Here is a 17,666-nt window from a genome sequence, read left to right on the forward strand (position 1 = left end):
CTTCACGGGCCTCTCCATGGCATCTTCCACAAGGAGTTCAGTCTCTAGATTCTGGGAGGCAACAAATTTCTTATCCTTAAAATTACTGTAATCTTTTCATATAAAATAAAAACACAATGTTCTAGTCAGAATATCATTGCCTGACCAGTTAATACTTTTTTGCCATATCGTAAGGTATGAAATTGGCATGCTTACATTTAGAAGCATAAGAATATTGTTTTTATTATTGCCATTACTTAAAAAGTAAAAAACCAATATTCCAATTTTCTTGTGAGCATTTTAATCTAGGATGTGTAGAAAGTTATATTGAAAATCATTTGCTCTTTAATTTTTTTCTATTCTTACTGCTATAATTCTTATTGCTTGCTCCCTATTATAACTTGCTTCTGAGGCTTAATTAAATATGTATCATTTAGCAGTAGCCTAAAAATGTTTACCAGTTATTTTGAGAACTCCAAACCAAGATGCCATGTTGATGTGTATGGGATTGATGTATTCTAATGCATTTTAACAAATTTTTGGCCATGGATATTTTCAGTTTTATGAATGTTGTTTTCTTTGAGCTCTCCTGATTTATGTTTTTAAACTTTGTGATTTTACTGCAGAAATTCATATTTGCTTCTTTATTCACACAGGTGCTAATGTGAATAGAGCTACAGCTAATAATGACCACACAGTAGTATCACTGGCATGTGCAGGAGGCCATCTGGCAGTTGTTGAACTATTGCTGGCCCATGGGGCTGACCCTACTCACCGACTAAAGGTATTCTGTTTTATATTTATATGGATTCTGCTCTACTCAGTACTAGAAATGCAAGTGCTTAATAAATTCTTGTAGAATTGAAGTCCTGTTTCTAAAGACTATGATTCTGAAATGTCAAATACGAAGCAGTAATTTCATTAATCCTTGATTCTGTAACTTTCAGGTTTGGGCTTAAATACACATACTAAGTTAATTTTGATGGTAATTTTCTTCTTAGGATGGCTCAACAATGCTCATTGAAGCTGCAAAAGGTGGTCATACCAATGTTGTTTCTTATTTGCTTGATTATCCAAACAACATTCTCTCAGTTCCTGCCACAGACATGTCTCAGCTTACCCCACCTTCTCAGGATCAATCTCAGGTAAATTATAAAATGAAATTTAATTGAGAATATAAACATTCTTAAAATTTAGTTGATTTTGATCATAAAGAATGTGTTTTTTCTTGTTGTGTTGAAATATATACAATCCAGTGTCTTAGTCTATGGCAAATAGGAAGAATATTACTCTAGTTCTTTCTAAATACTTCCTGAGTAAAATGATATTTGAAACGGGCTGCTATAGTTTTGTTTGTTTTCTCAGTCTTTTTTTAATTAACTGAAATAGCTTTTTTTCTTTTAAAAAATTCTTTGGGGGAAAATATAAATGGTAGAGAAAATCTTTATACTGAGAATCACCTCAAAGACAATGACAAGTGTTTTCTTAATTTGAGGAGAACTTGTCGTATTGAAGTCAGTTTTCCTGATTTGTATCAACAATTTGATTGCACCTAAAGCCAAGCTGCTAGGAAGGAAACTTTTTTTCATTAACAGCCAGAACATGTAGACAACTTTTAAATACATTTTTCATTCAGAAATATTAGTTATCCAGGTGATGTCCACATTTGCCCATCTATTAAGTGCAATTATCTTGATTAGTTGTACTAGAAACTCCATTAAAATAATTCCCAGTAGGTGTTAAGGGCTATTCCACAAAGTGGAAAGGAATATACAGAAATTAATGGATCCTTTTTATACAAATTTTTTTTTAACACTTAAATATCAAAAATGAGAAAATATTTCAAGTTAACCTAGGTAGAAATTGACCATGGGTAAGTTAAGCAATGCATATCTTGACATGATCCTAACTGAAAGTTGAGCCAGTCAGAGCACATATGTGGGGAGTTAGTTTGCTTTGTGGTATATGAAGCCCATAGAGGAATAAGGATAATATATGCTGATAAAATATTCTAAGGAATCATTCATCTTTGGGGTTAGCTTCTTAAGGAAATTTTTTAAATTTAATATATGAAATGAACCTAAAGTGAAGAAAGATTCTTGAGTGTAATTGTTCTCTGTTATCCAAACTGAGATAAGTTTTTTTCTGAGTTGACTTTTTAGGTTCCACGTGTACCAGTGCATGCACTTGCCATGGTTGTACCTCCCCAAGAACCTGACAGAGCTCCTCAAGATAGCTCCCCAACACTCTTGGGAGTGCAGAAAGGTTAGTATTTGAAATTTTTCTCCAAAATAAAAAAAAATTTCATATAACTTACTGATGAACTATAAGAAACTCAGATAATGCTTTAATTTCCATTGCTATTCAGCAATTAAGAATCCGCTTAATGTGGTAAATAGAGAACGTGTCTAGGTATCTAGAAGACCTGGAATTGTAGTCCTACTTCTGTTACATATTGGCTGTGTGACTTGGCAAATCATTTGATTTTTCAGTGACCCATGGAACTCTCTAATACTCTTTTAAGTTGCAGAACAATTTGCATTTCGGCATTGATATTAGGAGTTCCCTCTTCATTTCCTCCATTAATGAAGTTACCCTCACCCTTGGGACAAAAAAAAATGAAGAAAAGTAGTAGAATGAATGGGGGTGGAGAGGAGGGACACAGTGCCAGGAAAAGTAATTTTGTCTAGTATGTAACTGCCAAACTTAGTTGGATATAAAGTATAAGTAAGTTAAACTATGCTTGATTGATTATTTATTCAGTATTTTTTCTACCTGTAATTTTTTGATTAATCACATATGTAAAATGATGAAAGAAAAATGCACTATTGATTTTGCACATTTTTAATATTTTAACATTTCTTAATACGAATTCACTTGCAAATGAGAAATTTGCGATTACTTTTTTCCAAGATATGAAATAATGATGTAACCTCCTTTAATGTAAATCTAGAAGTTTTACTATGGGAAAATAGATATACAAGTCCAATTAAATATCAAGAGGTAAAGTTCTGTAAAATATTTAAGGGACACATACTTATGGGGTATAACATTTATTTGTTTTCTGTAGCATTTTGCTCCATATGTATAAATTTAGACTTTCCAATATTTATCTGTAAATATGTTGACTGTACTTACTTGTTATAAGAGAAGGTTCTTTTGGGGAGTCTCGTTGGAAGGCAACAGTAATGTAAAAAAAAAAAGCATCAGTAAAACATTTCAAATGTCATGAGTCTTTTCTGAAATAGGGAAAAGTGGTAACATTTTAAGATACTTCAAACTACAAAAAAAAATCATGATTTTGCATAAGGATGTTTTAGGTAATGTCTGGATATAGACTAAAATGTGAAATAATTCTATGCCTTGTGAATAGATCTTAACATCATAATGATACTCTAATTTCTTCAGCAGAAAAATAAATATGGGGAAACATAAACAAGGAAAAATAATTCTGATGGCATGTAGATTTCAGCAATTAGAATAAATTAGAATAAAAAACTTAAGATTTAACTTAAATTTTGTATTCAGGGGTATAGTATTTTTTCAAATTTTTTTTTCATTAATTTGAAAATTTCCACTTGAAAATTACACTTATAAAAATGTTCAGAAAAGAAGCTTTTTACTCAAGTAGTAAGTTGCAGATGAAATATATACAAGAGACTCCATTATTTGTTGATTGTTTTTAGAGTACATAAATTGAATGAAATTCCTCTTGTTTTTTAACCATTTAACATGTACATGACTGGAAAGAAAAATACATTTGCAGTTGGAGGATCTAAATTCAAATCCTGACTTTGCCTTCTTTATGACCTTGAACAAATTTAATAACATCTTCATATCCCAAAGTGTCATTTCTTCATCAATAGAAAGGGTTTTGAACTTTAAATAAGTTTTAGGCTCTTCCTAGCTCTAAAATCTGTGACTGCAACAGAATAGGATAATTCTATAGTTACTAATTAGCTAGGACAACCATGGCTGTTAAATAAAACATATGTGAATAGTCATCAGGGTGAAAATACAAATAAATGGAAAATGTTCTAAGTATGCTTGGAAATGCATACAAAAGAGCATTAGGATGCTTTTAAAAGTAAAGTATTGACCCCTGTTGTAAAAAATTGATAGAGAGATAATCTGATTTTTGCTATTCATTAAATCACTTTTTTTAATAGGAAGTACCACTGCTGAGTTGAAAGTACAATGAAGTAAAATAGTCTTCCTCAGGTGTTCTTTGTAAGTCACTTTGCCAGAGAAAGTTTATTTTCTAGGCCCTAATATCTATGGGTAGGTACAAGCACAATAATTGATTCTTGAACAAAACAACTTCTTTTGACATTACATTGCAATTATTCTGTCACATACATAAATACATGATGGGAATACATTGCACATTCAGAAAAGCTAGCCATATATATCCTTAACAATTAGAGTATCTCTTTTATCTGCTTTCTCCCTCCCCTCCCCCATTTTAGTCAAGTTCATAAATTCCTAGTATTTATCTCATTTTCCAGGATCCCCCATCTGCCTTTCTCTTTCAGGCATCATGCTTTCAAATAATGTTTTTCATACTTATTTATCCAGCTGTCTGATACAGACTTTTGTATTATTCATGATATTATCAATTATTTCCTTTCTTCACTATTCTTTCACAGATATTTCATATTAAGGCTTCTTAGGTCCTCTTCCCTGCCCCCTTCTTCCTCTGATTGAATCCTTTTTTCATTCCTTTTTACCAAATCCTTAGTGCCTAATGATTCAGCATTTAATCACAGCTGTCCACTGTTGGTTTTTTGAAGACTGAAAACTTGTTTATATCTGTCAGGGAATTCAGAATCAAAACTACTATTTAAACATGAACAGAAAATGACATGCTCAGTGAAGAAATTTTTAGGACTGTCTATTTTTACTAACTGTAGGTTAGTTTTATTACCCAATCAGCACTACAAAGATATACTCGTATATTATGTATGAGGATTACCAAACTCCCTTAAAGACTCAGTAAAATTATTAGAAGGATGTTGCTAAATTCCCTAAAGTATTTTTGCCTTCCAAATCCTAACAGTCATATTCTTTGGCATTAAGTTTTATGTAGGAGGCCTAGAAATTAAGTTACTTTTTTCCCATTAATAGCATGGAGCAAACTTAACTTTTGACCAGTGCAATACTTTTGCTATCATAATCAATCATTCACCAAAATATAAGAATGGTATTTGGCTTCCTTGTTTAAAAATTTTTTAATGTAATTCTATATAGGTTCCAGGCCTAGATAAACAAAGTATATAAAGTCCGGGTCCAAGAAAGAGTCTGGCATTTTGGGAGCTAACAGAAATGGGCTGAGTGAAAACACTTCCCTAAGTGTAAAATATTAAGAGTTTAAGGCATGTGTGTGAAAGATTTGCTCTTGAAATCTGTAAAGAGATGAGATTTTCATCATATTTGTTTATGATATTTGTTCTTAGGAAATTAAGCTATTTATAATTCAGGATTAATCTGAACTGTCACCTAAGACTTGTTGTATAGTTCTTATGTTAACAGTAAATATTTTGTTATTTATGAATGTGATTTTGGATAATGAAAACAAACTCAGTTTTTGTCACTTGAAATAATTTAGTGTTAAACCTGCTTTTCAAAAAAGGATGTTTTTTTTCCTTCAAGAATACTTCCCAAAAGACCAAAGCACAGTGTTCTTAATCTGCCTGATCTCTTAATTTGCTACTGACAAATTGTTTCTCAAACCCATGGACTTTTTCTCTAGCTTTAGGCATAGGAATTGTAGAGTAAAATTATGAAGACAGACTATGTCTGACTCCAGAACCAGTCTAGCTAAAAATGTAGGGAGTCATCACTGAAAAGTGGCCACCAGATTGTTATTTTTATCTGGCCACACAGCAACTCAAGAAAGCACACTTGTTAAAGTATGAAGGGTTTACAAGTGTATATAAGTGGAAGGGGTGGCCACATTATTGAGTCATGGCTTCTTTGAAGTTTGGAAATAAAAAATAGATGAAAGAGAAAATGGGAGAAAAGTGAATATATAAGTATTAAGTTCAGTATAAAAAAGATACCAGGGAAAAAAAAAGTGTAAAAGGGGAAAAGCATTGGAAAAGATGTCACCAGCATTGAACCTGCCTTAACTGCATTCCCAAATGATATTACCAACTAATACCAGAATACTAAATTGATTTGCAATTAACAGTTTTATATATATATACACACACACAGAGAGAAAATAAGGCTCTCATTGTTTGCTAATGTCCTACAAGTAGTTCTTGCATAATAATTACCAAAACCTTAATTTGTACAAGTCAAGATTTAGTTGATTTAATTTAATCAGAAGCTTATGTCACCTTCAGTTGGCCTGTGTCCCTGGAAAATAGATATTTATATTGCTGTGTATTGGTTGATGCTTCAGTCTGTAGAGAAGTCACATAAACTCTTCCTAATTTCAGTTGACTGTCTCTCATATTCTGGGAACAAAAGATTTGAATTGGCAATAATATCTGATAAAATCTGTGGTGTTTTGGTTTGAGCATGCTCATACAACTGCTTTTGTTGAATGCAGTTTAAACAATACTTAAAAACAGTAAATTGCATCCATTCTTTTACAGTGGAATGAACTGGCACTTCTCACTGACTTCCAAAAATATCTAATTTCAAAATCTTTTTTTAGAAAGTTGTTCTTAGATAGCAAGTATAATCATACCACCCAATAAGTATATGTATAGCAAGACTGATAGTATGTATTGCAGCTTCTTGTTGCCTACTATTTTCATGGCAAATTTTGGGAAAATCTGTTAAATCTATATGGTTACACTCACATGGAAATAATAGTACCAGTTCAGATTTGATAGGAGGTTCTTAGTGTTCATCTTGTTTGCCTTAGCTTAGATTTGTGTACTCAGTTCTAGCCATTCACAAGGGTCAGTTTTAATTATCTTTTATTTCAAGTTTCTTAAATAAATTTGCATTAGCAAGGGTGCCATTCTGTCTTGTCATTGACCTCAAAATTCTAGGACTTAAAATGGATTATCATTACTACCCGTCTTCCTACCATTCCTTATTCATAAATCATAATTATATTGCAACTATACAAAATCATTTTGGAGATAGTAAATAGCTATAGAAACACTCATACTTTGATGAATTTCCAAACTCATTGACTAACATAAATGCCTTATGTGACTAAAATTTTCCTGCTCCATTATTGGATTTTGATACTGCGGGTTATATCTTAAATTCACTGCTTTTCAGGTCTTTTTAATTATCAGTCACTTGGACTTCCAAACTCAAAGTAATACTGTGAACAAATACATTAAATTATATATATATGCTTCTTTGGAATCTTAGAGTAGTAATAGTAAAAACAAAAAAAATTTTTTTTTCATAAATATAACAGTTCACATTTTGCTATTTTTCAAGAAGTTTTCCTTTATTGCTTTGTTCAACTGATAATCCAAAATTGAATGCAGGTGATTTGTTTTTCTGAAGGTTATTTTTAATTCAAAATTAAGCTCCTTGAAGTAGTTGCATTCATGTTGGGAAAGGTAGGATGAGTGCCACAGAAGAACATACTGGGTTATAGTGTTAGAATTTCTTTAGTAAGAAAACAGTTGAATTCTCACTTCTTTTCTTCAAAGGCTTCATCATCTGTTAATGTTCAAGGTGTGTTAATGCTTCCCTCATAGCCTTATTTTTTTTCCTTTGGATCTAATAACTATTGAGAGTAGTTTGAATATTTATTGCTTCTAATTTTTAAATTTACTATATTACTCATGTGATGAGGCACACTGACCTCAATTCAGATGAACCATCAACTATTTTTTGCCTATCCTTTCTAAACAAGACTTTTAAATTTGCTTTTTGCTTTGTATTAATAATCTAAAAGTATGATGTTTTCTATTTTATATTTTAATGATAGGGTTCCTAATTTTTTAACAGCTAAATAGACATAATAGAGGGGGGAAAAAGCAAAGGAGGAGGAAGGTGAGGAATTGACTAAAAAAAAAAAACCTAATCCCCAAAAGAGCAAATTTCACTTGTTTAACACCACTCAAAACCCAAATATAGGTATATTATCTGGGTCTATCATAGCCAGAACACAGTGGTTCTCTTTCAGAATGAGTTTGTCCTCCCACCAAAATAATATTGACTTACTTCATTCTTCTTGAATTGTTTTCTTTTGCTTGCCCTTTGAATACTGAGTTGAATGGTGTAGTATTTGTAGTACCTGAAACCAGGGAAGTTGACAGTAAGAAAAACTTAAATATTAGAAAGGATAAAGCATGAAAAATTATGGCCACAATGTGCTTCATCTTTAAGAAGAAAGATATTGACAGCTTGGAAAACCTTCTCCAGAGCTATACCCACAGAGTAGTACTATCTTCCTTTATTTTCTCTTCTTCTTAGAAAACAATTAATGCTATTCAACACTGATGCTATCTTAAAATATTTAACAGTTTTGCTAAACCCATTAGACAAATTTATAAAAGAGGACTGATAATGATTTAGATTTGATGTGCATTGAATCATTCAGTCTACGATTATTTTAGTTAAAAATATTTGTTACCTAAGGGATTAGGTATTAAAATTCAGATCTCAAAATTGCCAGTTTACCATATATTATAAATGAGTGTAGATGTTAATCTATTTAATGTTAACATGACTTTTTTTACATACATTCTACAGCATTAATCAATAAGGGTTTTTGTGGGGGAGGTCTGGGGAAGGGGTGGCAAATTTTTTTTTAGCATGGCACTTTTTCAAACATTTTTCATGTGCTTAGGTACATCCAAGCAGAAGTCAAGTTCCCTGCAGGTAGCAGATCAGGATCTACTGCCATCTTTTCACCCCTACCAGCCTTTGGAATGCATAGTAGAGGAGACTGAAGGCAAGCTGAATGAACTGGGACAGAGAATTAGTGCTATTGAAAAAGCACAACTGAAATCATTGGAGTTAATTCAAGGTGAACCTCTGAACAAAGATAAGATAGAAGAACTTAAAAAGAACAGAGAAGAACAAGTCCAGAAGAAAAAGAAAATACTGAAGGAACTACAGAAAGTGGAAAGGCAATTGCAAATGAAAACACAGCAGCAATTTACCAAAGAATACTTGGAGACCAAAGGTCAGACAGACCCATCGCTAGCACAGCAACAGTGCCCTCACAGAGGTGTCTTTCCAGAAGGGGAAGGAGATGATAGTATCCCAGAGGATAGTTTTTCAGTGTTACCTCAGGTCGATGCAGTTTTAGCTAAGGAGGAAGATGATGATGATGAGCAACAGTCTTCACGCCCTGCAGAGCAAATTGATTTTGTCCCTGTCCAGCCTTTACCATCTTCACAATGTAACTTTTCTGGTGACTTAGGTTATAATGGGACAAATTCTCTTGAACTTCAGAAAGCATTAGGTAATCAGCAGAATGTAGGACAGCAACAGATTGCTGGACATGGGCAGGGACTGTTAGTTCAAGAACCAGATGGACTAATGGTTGCAACTCCAGCACAGACGCTTACCGACACTCTTGATGACCTGATAGCAGGTGGGTTAAGAAATATATCTATATTTTTATATATATGTGTATATATATAAAATTCTTTGCTTTAATGTGTGTGTTCAGCTTCTTTACACACACTCTCCAAAAATACAAGCCTTTATATTTTTCAATTTGGAAATAGTATATATATGGTTATTCATTTACTTGTGTGGTTTTGGAAGGAAATGTTATAAGTTTAATAACACTAACACAAAAATTAAATTTTTTTTCTTGTTCTTTTGTCAAATTGCATAAATGAAGAAATAAACATTGCTAAGTTCCTTTATTGGAGACTTTGGTATATCAACAACCTTAATAATTGCCTCTCCTGTTTGTATGGTATCTTAGCTCACAGGGAATGAGCCATTTTTTTTAAAGGACTCCTCCATAGTCTTTGTAGAAATTTCTATATGCTTATCCATCTGTTACTTTACTGTACTATTTATATCTTTTTGTTTGGAGTCCATAATACAACACAATCCTTAGTTACATTCCTTTTGATTTTGTTGACATAAGTTATTGTGAACTTGACTGTTTAAAAAATTAAAGTACTGAAGAGTCACAATGTGATGAGGTTGAAGACTTGAGTGTACCCCTTTATTAAGTGTCTTGATGAAAGTATCCCAAAATTTAAATGAAAGGGCTGTCAACCTACAAGTATGCTTCTCTGCTCCATTATTATCAGGAAAGTTTTAACCATAAGCAAATTATTCAGGTTTACTTCACTTTTTATTGTCTTTGAAGCAAGGGGGAAATAGAACAATTAATCACTTCCTTTAGTAAAGATAGTTAGTGAAAGGACCTTCTCCAAGAGCCTTAATTCCAAAATAACTAAAATGGCTTTAGGGTGGTACAAAAGGGTCAATTCAGGAATTGATCAAATAATACTTAGATGTATGCCAGTCTTGGTAACTTTATTCCAACATTTTCCCTTTTCTGCCCTTTATTCCCTTTTGGGTTCATCTCACACCTCCTAATCCCTAACTCTTGTTGTAGTTTCTGTTTCTTTCTCTGTAAGATCAACCCTTTTTTAATCTCAAGTAGCATTGCCAAACTGTGATTGTTTAGAAGTTTTTTCCCTTTTGAATGCAAGCTATTGACAAAGTAGTAACATTTAGGATTATAGTGTTTTCTTATGACACCTTGAGTTATGTGCAAATGAGGAATATGTTCATTTTTTAAAAAAGAGATTTAGAAAACAGTGAAAGTCTTTCAGTTAATATGGTATATTGATGTATGATCCTCAGCCTTTCATTGTTATATGGTTTTAACCCAGCTCTCAAATCTGAGTTAGTAATTTTGTAAATTTTAGTGGTGAATACAAATAAATCTCATTGTTAATTTTGAGTTCTCATTTGGACAAAAACAAATTTGGGGAGTATGAATGAAATGTGGTTGATAGTAATAAAACTGATGGATTGCATGATACTTCTAAAACTGTAGGTTCTATTGTTAGTATTACTTTAAAGAACTATGATTTCCTTGATATGGGTATTTCCCCTCATTCACAAAGATCATAACACCTCTGTATGTGAAAGTTTTCCTGAGTTTCTATATTTGAAAAGTTGGTCATTAAAAATAATCATCTTAAAATCAGCCTCTTTAATCTTTGCTAGGTTGTTCCTCAGGTGGCAGATTTCCTTTTCACTCTGGGGAGGAGGTGAGAAAAAAGTCGAGGACAGGAGGGATATAGAGAGAAGAGGGAGGAAGAGAGAGGTGGGGAAGAGAAAAAGGAGGATCAGAGAGAGAATGAAATTCCCTAAAGTTAGAAAATTACTGGATTTAGATTCAGTCTGAAGGCTTAAGTTAGAATCCTAGTTCTGCTGTTTTTACAACTTGTGTGACCTTTAATAAGTTATTTAATTTCCTTAAACCTCAGTTTCCTCTTCTAAAAAGTGAGGAGGTTAGGCTAGATTACTTCTGAGATCCTTGCTGGCTCTGTGATTTTAAGGATCTTGGTGCTTAACTCACATTTTAAATATCCCTCATCACTGATCAGTCAGTTGATTCTATAAGCATATCTCAAGTCATCAAAATGATGTTAGCATTTTGGATTGTTTTTTAAATTGGTTTTAATTTCAGTTGAATAAATTTTTATTGGAATAGTGAATTAAAAATTAATAGAACTGGGGGCAGGTGGGTAGCTCAGTAGATTGAGAGTCAAGCCTAGAGATGGGAGGTCCTAGGTTCAAATCTGGTCTCAGACACTTCCCAGCTGTGTGACCCTGGGCAAGTCACTTGACCCCCATCTAGCCCTTACCACTCTTCTGTCTTGGAGCCAATACACAGTATTGACTCTAAGACGGAAGGTAAGGGTTTAAAAAAATTTTTTTTACTAAAACTTAAAAAGTAGATTTATTAAATATTTTGATTCTTTTATATATAAAAATACTTTGGCCATTTTATTTAATAATAGAAATTGGTGTTAAGTCTAATTTGAGACCTGACTGCCTAATGTGTCATCTCTGTGGTACATATTGTTGCAATAATTTTATAGCATCTGCAAGTACTTTTTAAAATTACTTTTATTACATAAAAATAAAATATTGTATATATAACACAGTCATTAAATTTTTCTGCTTAAGGAACATGAGTTCCTTAGGTAGCATGGCCTAATGGAGATGTCCTCTGAATCAGAAAGTACTTACATTCCAATCCTAGCTCTGCCATATCCTGATTGTGACCCTAGGTAAATCACTTAGTCTTTCAGTGCCCAGGCAACTCTTAAGACGAAATCAAAGAACGGTTTTGTAGCTATACAATGGTTGACAATGTTTCCTCCCTGGGATTACCTATACCAATGAAATCACAGGTCCTGACTACCCAAATTGAACATAACAGAAACTTCATGCTGAAAACATATAATTTTGCCAGTATTCTTAACTTGTTCTGAAACTTTTTTGTGATTTGGTGGGGAAGTCAATGAAAAGGGAATATTAGATAGGAACTCTAACTTTGATGTGTTAATCTTTTCAAGCAAGAATCTTTTAACTTCCAGAACAATTGAAGAGAAGTTTTAAGGGACTCATTAATTTTATTTTTTTTAAACCCTTACTTTTTCTGTCTACTAAGACAGAAAAGTAAGGACTAGGCAAATGGAGTTAAGTGACTTGCCCAGGGTCACACAGCTAGGAAGTATTCGGGCAGATTTATCCAGACCTGGTACTCTATTCATTATGCTACCTACCTGCCCAGAACTCATTAAAGTTATAAATTATCCTTCATTGTCTTTAGTATAATAAATACCACTTTCATAAGCATAAGTTCATCCTGTTTTTTGTAATATGCTGTACTTGAACTAGTTAAGACAGAAAGGCAAGGGCTAGGCAATTAGGGCTAAGTGTCTTGCCTAGATCATAGAGCAAGGATTTGTATGAGGCCAGATTTGAACTCAGGTTCTCCTGACTCCAGGCCTGCTACTCTATCCATTGTGTATTACCTAGCTGCCCCATGATTAGTTTTGCCAAAACTTTAAAAAAACCTTAGAAGCAGTTAGCTGGTAAGTTCTAAATGTTAATCATTATTAGAATAATAGTAATTGAACTTTGTTTTTTACATTTTTACATTGTCATTTGATTCAACTGACATGAAAAATTAAAGGTAAATTAAGTACCCTTTTTCAAAGAGAAATGATAAAGAATATAAGTTCATTTCGTGAACGCCATGGTCATCATTTTTCATGCTGGTAACAAGTTAATTTTAAAAACATTAAACTGCTTTAGCATCTCATTATTTATAATAACCTGGGTTAGAGTTTTAACATAGACAAGAAATACTACAGAGGCAAAGTATATACATTTTTTAATGGAAAGGATAAAATGTAAGTAATTAATGTTTTTTTTAAAAAGCAGAATGAGAGTGGTCTTAAAAAAGCTTCACATGCTTATAGGGTCCTTCAAAAATCACAAAGAGGAAGGTAGAAGGGGAAAGAACAAGCATTTTAAGTGTCTAGGGTGGTAGTCATGCTATGTGCTAATAATAAGCATTTTACAAATGTAATTTCATTTGAAAAAATTTAAGCTAAACAGAAACTATTAGGTAATCATAGAATGTTTTGAAACAGTAATATCACATTTTTATGAAAGAAAAATTAAGTATATGTAAGGGATATATTTTGAAATGAACTTAAAGGATGTAGGCAATATCATAGAGTGGAATTGATTTCCATAATTTAAAGGCATTTTGGACAACTTATTAAAAGTTTCTTATGTAAAGCGGTTTTTTAAAGTATTTGTTACACCAATTTATTTGTATTCATTAATTGATCAGTTTGCATGGCACGATATTGGAAACTAAAAACAAATGACTAATGCCATTTACTCTGCTTTGTATAAACTTGATACACAGAAATATTACTTGAGAAAGATCAAGAATTGGATTTTATTTTTGTTGTAAAGAAATATAGGATGGCTTTAAATGAGATGCTTCATTCAGGCAAACGTATTTAATACAATTTATTACACAAACCACCACTTCAGAACATAACTATAATATAGAATGAGGTCTACTGGATTTTATTTCATGAAACTTGCCATAATTGTACTCTCTGACTCTTTCATACTTGCCAGGTATAGATGCATTTATATATGTGAATAAATTCATTATTTAATTTTATCAAATTTCAGTGGGTAAGTTTGTTTTTTTTTTCTTTTTTTTTAATCACGGTTCTGCATTAAGGGGATACTTTTTTTGTCCCTATATTGCCTTACTGGGTTGAATTTCCTTAATTTCATAAAGGTTGGAGTTTGTAATGTCAGTTTTCCCGCTTTTCTCTCTTCTCACATTAATATGTTGCTAAATCCATTGTTGCTCTTGAATTAGGAGGTTTGTTATTTGTTACTGACAATTTTTTGCTAGGAACAAAGAAAAACTTAGAAATCTTATGTGAAGTTTTTACATTTCTGAAATGTTTCTTGTATCTACTTTAATTCAGTTTAAGTTTTTCTGTAGACCTTTGAAACTTTCAGCAGAGTTATTTTAAATATTCCCTATTACTTAGAGAATATATTTCTTAACTAGAATGGTACAAAATATAGAATACCATTAATATGCTAGTCACTTATAAAATCAGAGCTATCAAATGCTAATATATGCAAATTACTAAAAAAATTTTAAAGGATATCTGTAGAATAGCTGCTGTATAGTTATAATATTCATCCAAAGGTTTTCAATGTAAGATTTTAAAACATTTCTTCATATTATGGAGAGGTATAGCATGAAAAAGCAAAATTCACTAATTATTTTTAAAACCTTGTTTTAACTGTTTATAAAAATATTCTAGATTCATACGGTGTTTTTTAGTTTCCAGGATATTTTAATATGTGGTCATTATCAAATTTGGCAACAATGTTCAGATAGGTAGAGCAGATATCCTCACTATACAAATGATGGCACCAACAAATTTTGCTAGAAAAGGCACCTTCATTCTTGAGCACAAATGTGCGCTTCCCTTCCATATAGTGAAGTAATGACACTTAAAAGACCCCCCCAAAAAAAGTGGTAGGAAACTTTTAGATGGTGACAAAGTTCCATATATTTTATGCCCTAGTTAAGTTTAGCAGGTGACAGGGAAGCAATTAAGTATTAAAGAAATGGATTGGATACTGTATATTATTCATTCTTCACATAATAGAATTATTCCAGGATACCCTAGAATAGAGTTCCTGTATTAATTTTTATTAGTTTGATTTTAAGATATGGAGTTCTTTTAAATGTCTTAAATTATAAAATGATGATATTTTGCTAATTATATAAAAACTATTCCAACTTGGTTTTTCTTCTGAATGACATTTTTTTTTAAAAGAATGAACCATAATGAGAACTGACCTGCTAATAACTGTAATTAAGTGAAATATTTCTTTTCAACCCTCATTAAGTTCAAGGGCATTGAATGCCTATTATTTCACTTATGTATCATATACAAGTTATTATCTACAAAGCTGACCATGTTGAAAGGTTTATTTTAAAAATAAATTTATGATATGTTGTTTTTCAGCTGTGAGTAGCAGAGTACCCACTGGGTCCAACAGTTCCTCTCGCACTACAGAATCCCCTACACCTGAATCCTGTTCACAGACTCCAAGCAATGTGGCTTCCCAGCCAATGCTCCCTATGTATCCTTCAGTTGACATTGATGCCCATGTAAGTAGGTTATTTTATTTAGATTTGTGTACTGAGACTTCAGTTTGGGAAATAGCATCATAATTATGAAAAATGTTATTCACAGAAATGTTCCATATTCTCTCTTTGAAAGATATTTCACATAAGAAATATTTAATATTTTTACTTTTAAATTTCCTAGACGGAGAGTAATCATGACACTGCATTAACACTGGCCTGTGCAGGTGGTCATGAAGAACTTGTGTCTGTATTAATTGCACGAGATGCAAAAATTGAACACAGAGACAAAAAAGGTAAGAAATAAAGTCTTGGTAATTAGTAGCTATCAGCTCTTTTAGCAAATAAAATAGCCATATTTTCACCTGAGTAATAATAGGCTGAATAGGTTTTATCTCACTTTTGAAATTAAACAAAAATGTAAGTTTTTTAGAGTGCAAGTCTTATGATAGGTCTTACAGAACTGCTTTTTGGGAAGCAGGGAGGGCAACAGATGAGTTTTGTTATTAACAAAGTCATTTTCATTTAATATATAATGCCTCTCTTTCCTGAGTGTACTGGCCTTTATTTTCACTAAATTGAGCACAATAAAATAGGTAAAGGGAAGTGTTCAGAAAATAATTACTCTTTTTGTCTTAGGTTTTACCCCCCTGATTCTGGCAGCAACTGCTGGACATGTTGGAGTAGTGGAAATCCTTTTAGATAAAGGTGGAGACATAGAAGCACAGTCTGAACGCACTAAGGATACCCCACTTTCACTTGCATGTTCTGGTGGACGTCAAGAGGTAAAGCCATTTTTAATATTTTGTTGTCTACTTTTTACCTTCTTTATAAATTGCATGTTTTTGTCATTTTTAGCAGCATGCAGTAGAAACTCTTAAACATGTCTCCCTTATTTCTTCTGCTAAGGAATGAGATAAATGTTAAATTTTTCTGCTTGTAGAAAACGCTACATAGTAGAATCCACAATTATAGATCAATTTTTCTTTATTTATGAAATCCTAACCTTCTGGTATTCTTCCAGTTAAGTCTCACAATATAAAGTATGAATTAATCTTTCAGTATTTAACCATTTGAAAATTTAATGGTATGACATTTGTTAATGCCATTGTTTGGTGCTTTAAATCTATTGAAAACAAATTGAGTGCTTTTTCTAATTTCTAGAGACTTAAGGTGTTTTTGTTATGCTTCCTTTTAATCAAAATGTCACAGATGTTGATGTGAAAGTTCTAGGTCCCAGTTTTGTTTTTTCCTGATTGGTGAACCCTCACTATAAACTTCTCTTCATACCCAACTTTAATAGGTAGTTGACTTGCTGCTGGCTCGAGGGGCAAATAAAGAACATAGGAATGTGTCAGATTATACACCATTGAGTCTGGCTGCATCTGGTGGATATGTCAATATCATTAAGATTCTGCTAAATGCCGGGGCAGAAATCAACTCCCGGTAAGTATTGTTCATTCACAACAATTCCAAGTGTTAATTGTTATCTAAAGTTGAAGCCATCTACCGAATGTTTGGGCACATGGTTTTAGATTAAAGCCATCCAAAACTCCTCTAATGAAGTGCTTAAAATAACAATATACATCTTGTTTCTTATTGTGCTGCTTCCAGCAATCCATAGTTTCATTAGTCCCTTTTTGTAAAGAGAAGGGGTGAAAGATAACCATTACCTGGGAGAATCACCATTTGAAATTTTGCCAATAAGTTTGGATTTAGAAAAGAAAATAAAATTTTTTTTTCAATAAAACATTTTCATCTTATGTTTCCTGTGCTAGATGTTTTCTGCTTACTGAAAAATTTTTTTTTTTCCTTCTCAGGACTGGGAGTAAGCTAGGCATTTCCCCTCTCATGTTGGCTGCCATGAATGGGCATGTTCCTGCAGTGAAGCTGTTGCTTGATATGGGTTCTGATATTAATGCTCAAATAGAGACCAATCGGAACACAGCCCTTACCTTGGCCTGTTTCCAGGGACGAGCAGAAGTAGTCAGTTTGCTTTTGGACCGAAAAGCAAACGTTGAGCATAGAGCAAAGGTAAAATATT

At 32.5% G+C, this 17,666-nt stretch overlaps 1 protein-coding gene across 15 annotated transcripts in view; it reads left to right on the forward strand.

Moving 5' to 3' along the window:
- The window catches only part of ANKHD1 (ankyrin repeat and KH domain containing 1), a 124,715-nt gene that overhangs the window by 65,103 nt on the left and 41,946 nt on the right, over positions 1 to 17,666 (forward strand). For 13 of the 15 annotated variants that reach the window (XM_056793453.1, XM_056824341.1, XM_056825068.1 and 10 more), the window contains 9 exons: positions 636 to 763; positions 981 to 1,124; positions 2,142 to 2,244; positions 8,759 to 9,511; positions 15,501 to 15,646; positions 15,807 to 15,918; positions 16,262 to 16,407; positions 16,926 to 17,068; positions 17,443 to 17,656. In XM_056793453.1, coding sequence (XP_056649431.1) covers positions 636 to 763; positions 981 to 1,124; positions 2,142 to 2,244; positions 8,759 to 9,511; positions 15,501 to 15,646; positions 15,807 to 15,918; positions 16,262 to 16,407; positions 16,926 to 17,068; positions 17,443 to 17,656 — 1,889 coding nt within the window. The remainder of the gene's footprint in view (positions 1 to 635; positions 764 to 980; positions 1,125 to 2,141; positions 2,245 to 8,758; positions 9,512 to 15,500; positions 15,647 to 15,806; positions 15,919 to 16,261; positions 16,408 to 16,925; positions 17,069 to 17,442; positions 17,657 to 17,666) is intronic. The other 2 variants (XM_007473283.3, XM_007473284.3) reach the window with 1 other exon arrangement.

The sequence above is a fragment of the Monodelphis domestica genome, chromosome 1 (genome assembly GCF_027887165.1).
Source record: "Monodelphis domestica isolate mMonDom1 chromosome 1, mMonDom1.pri, whole genome shotgun sequence".
Taxonomy (NCBI): Eukaryota; Metazoa; Chordata; class Mammalia; order Didelphimorphia; family Didelphidae; genus Monodelphis; species Monodelphis domestica.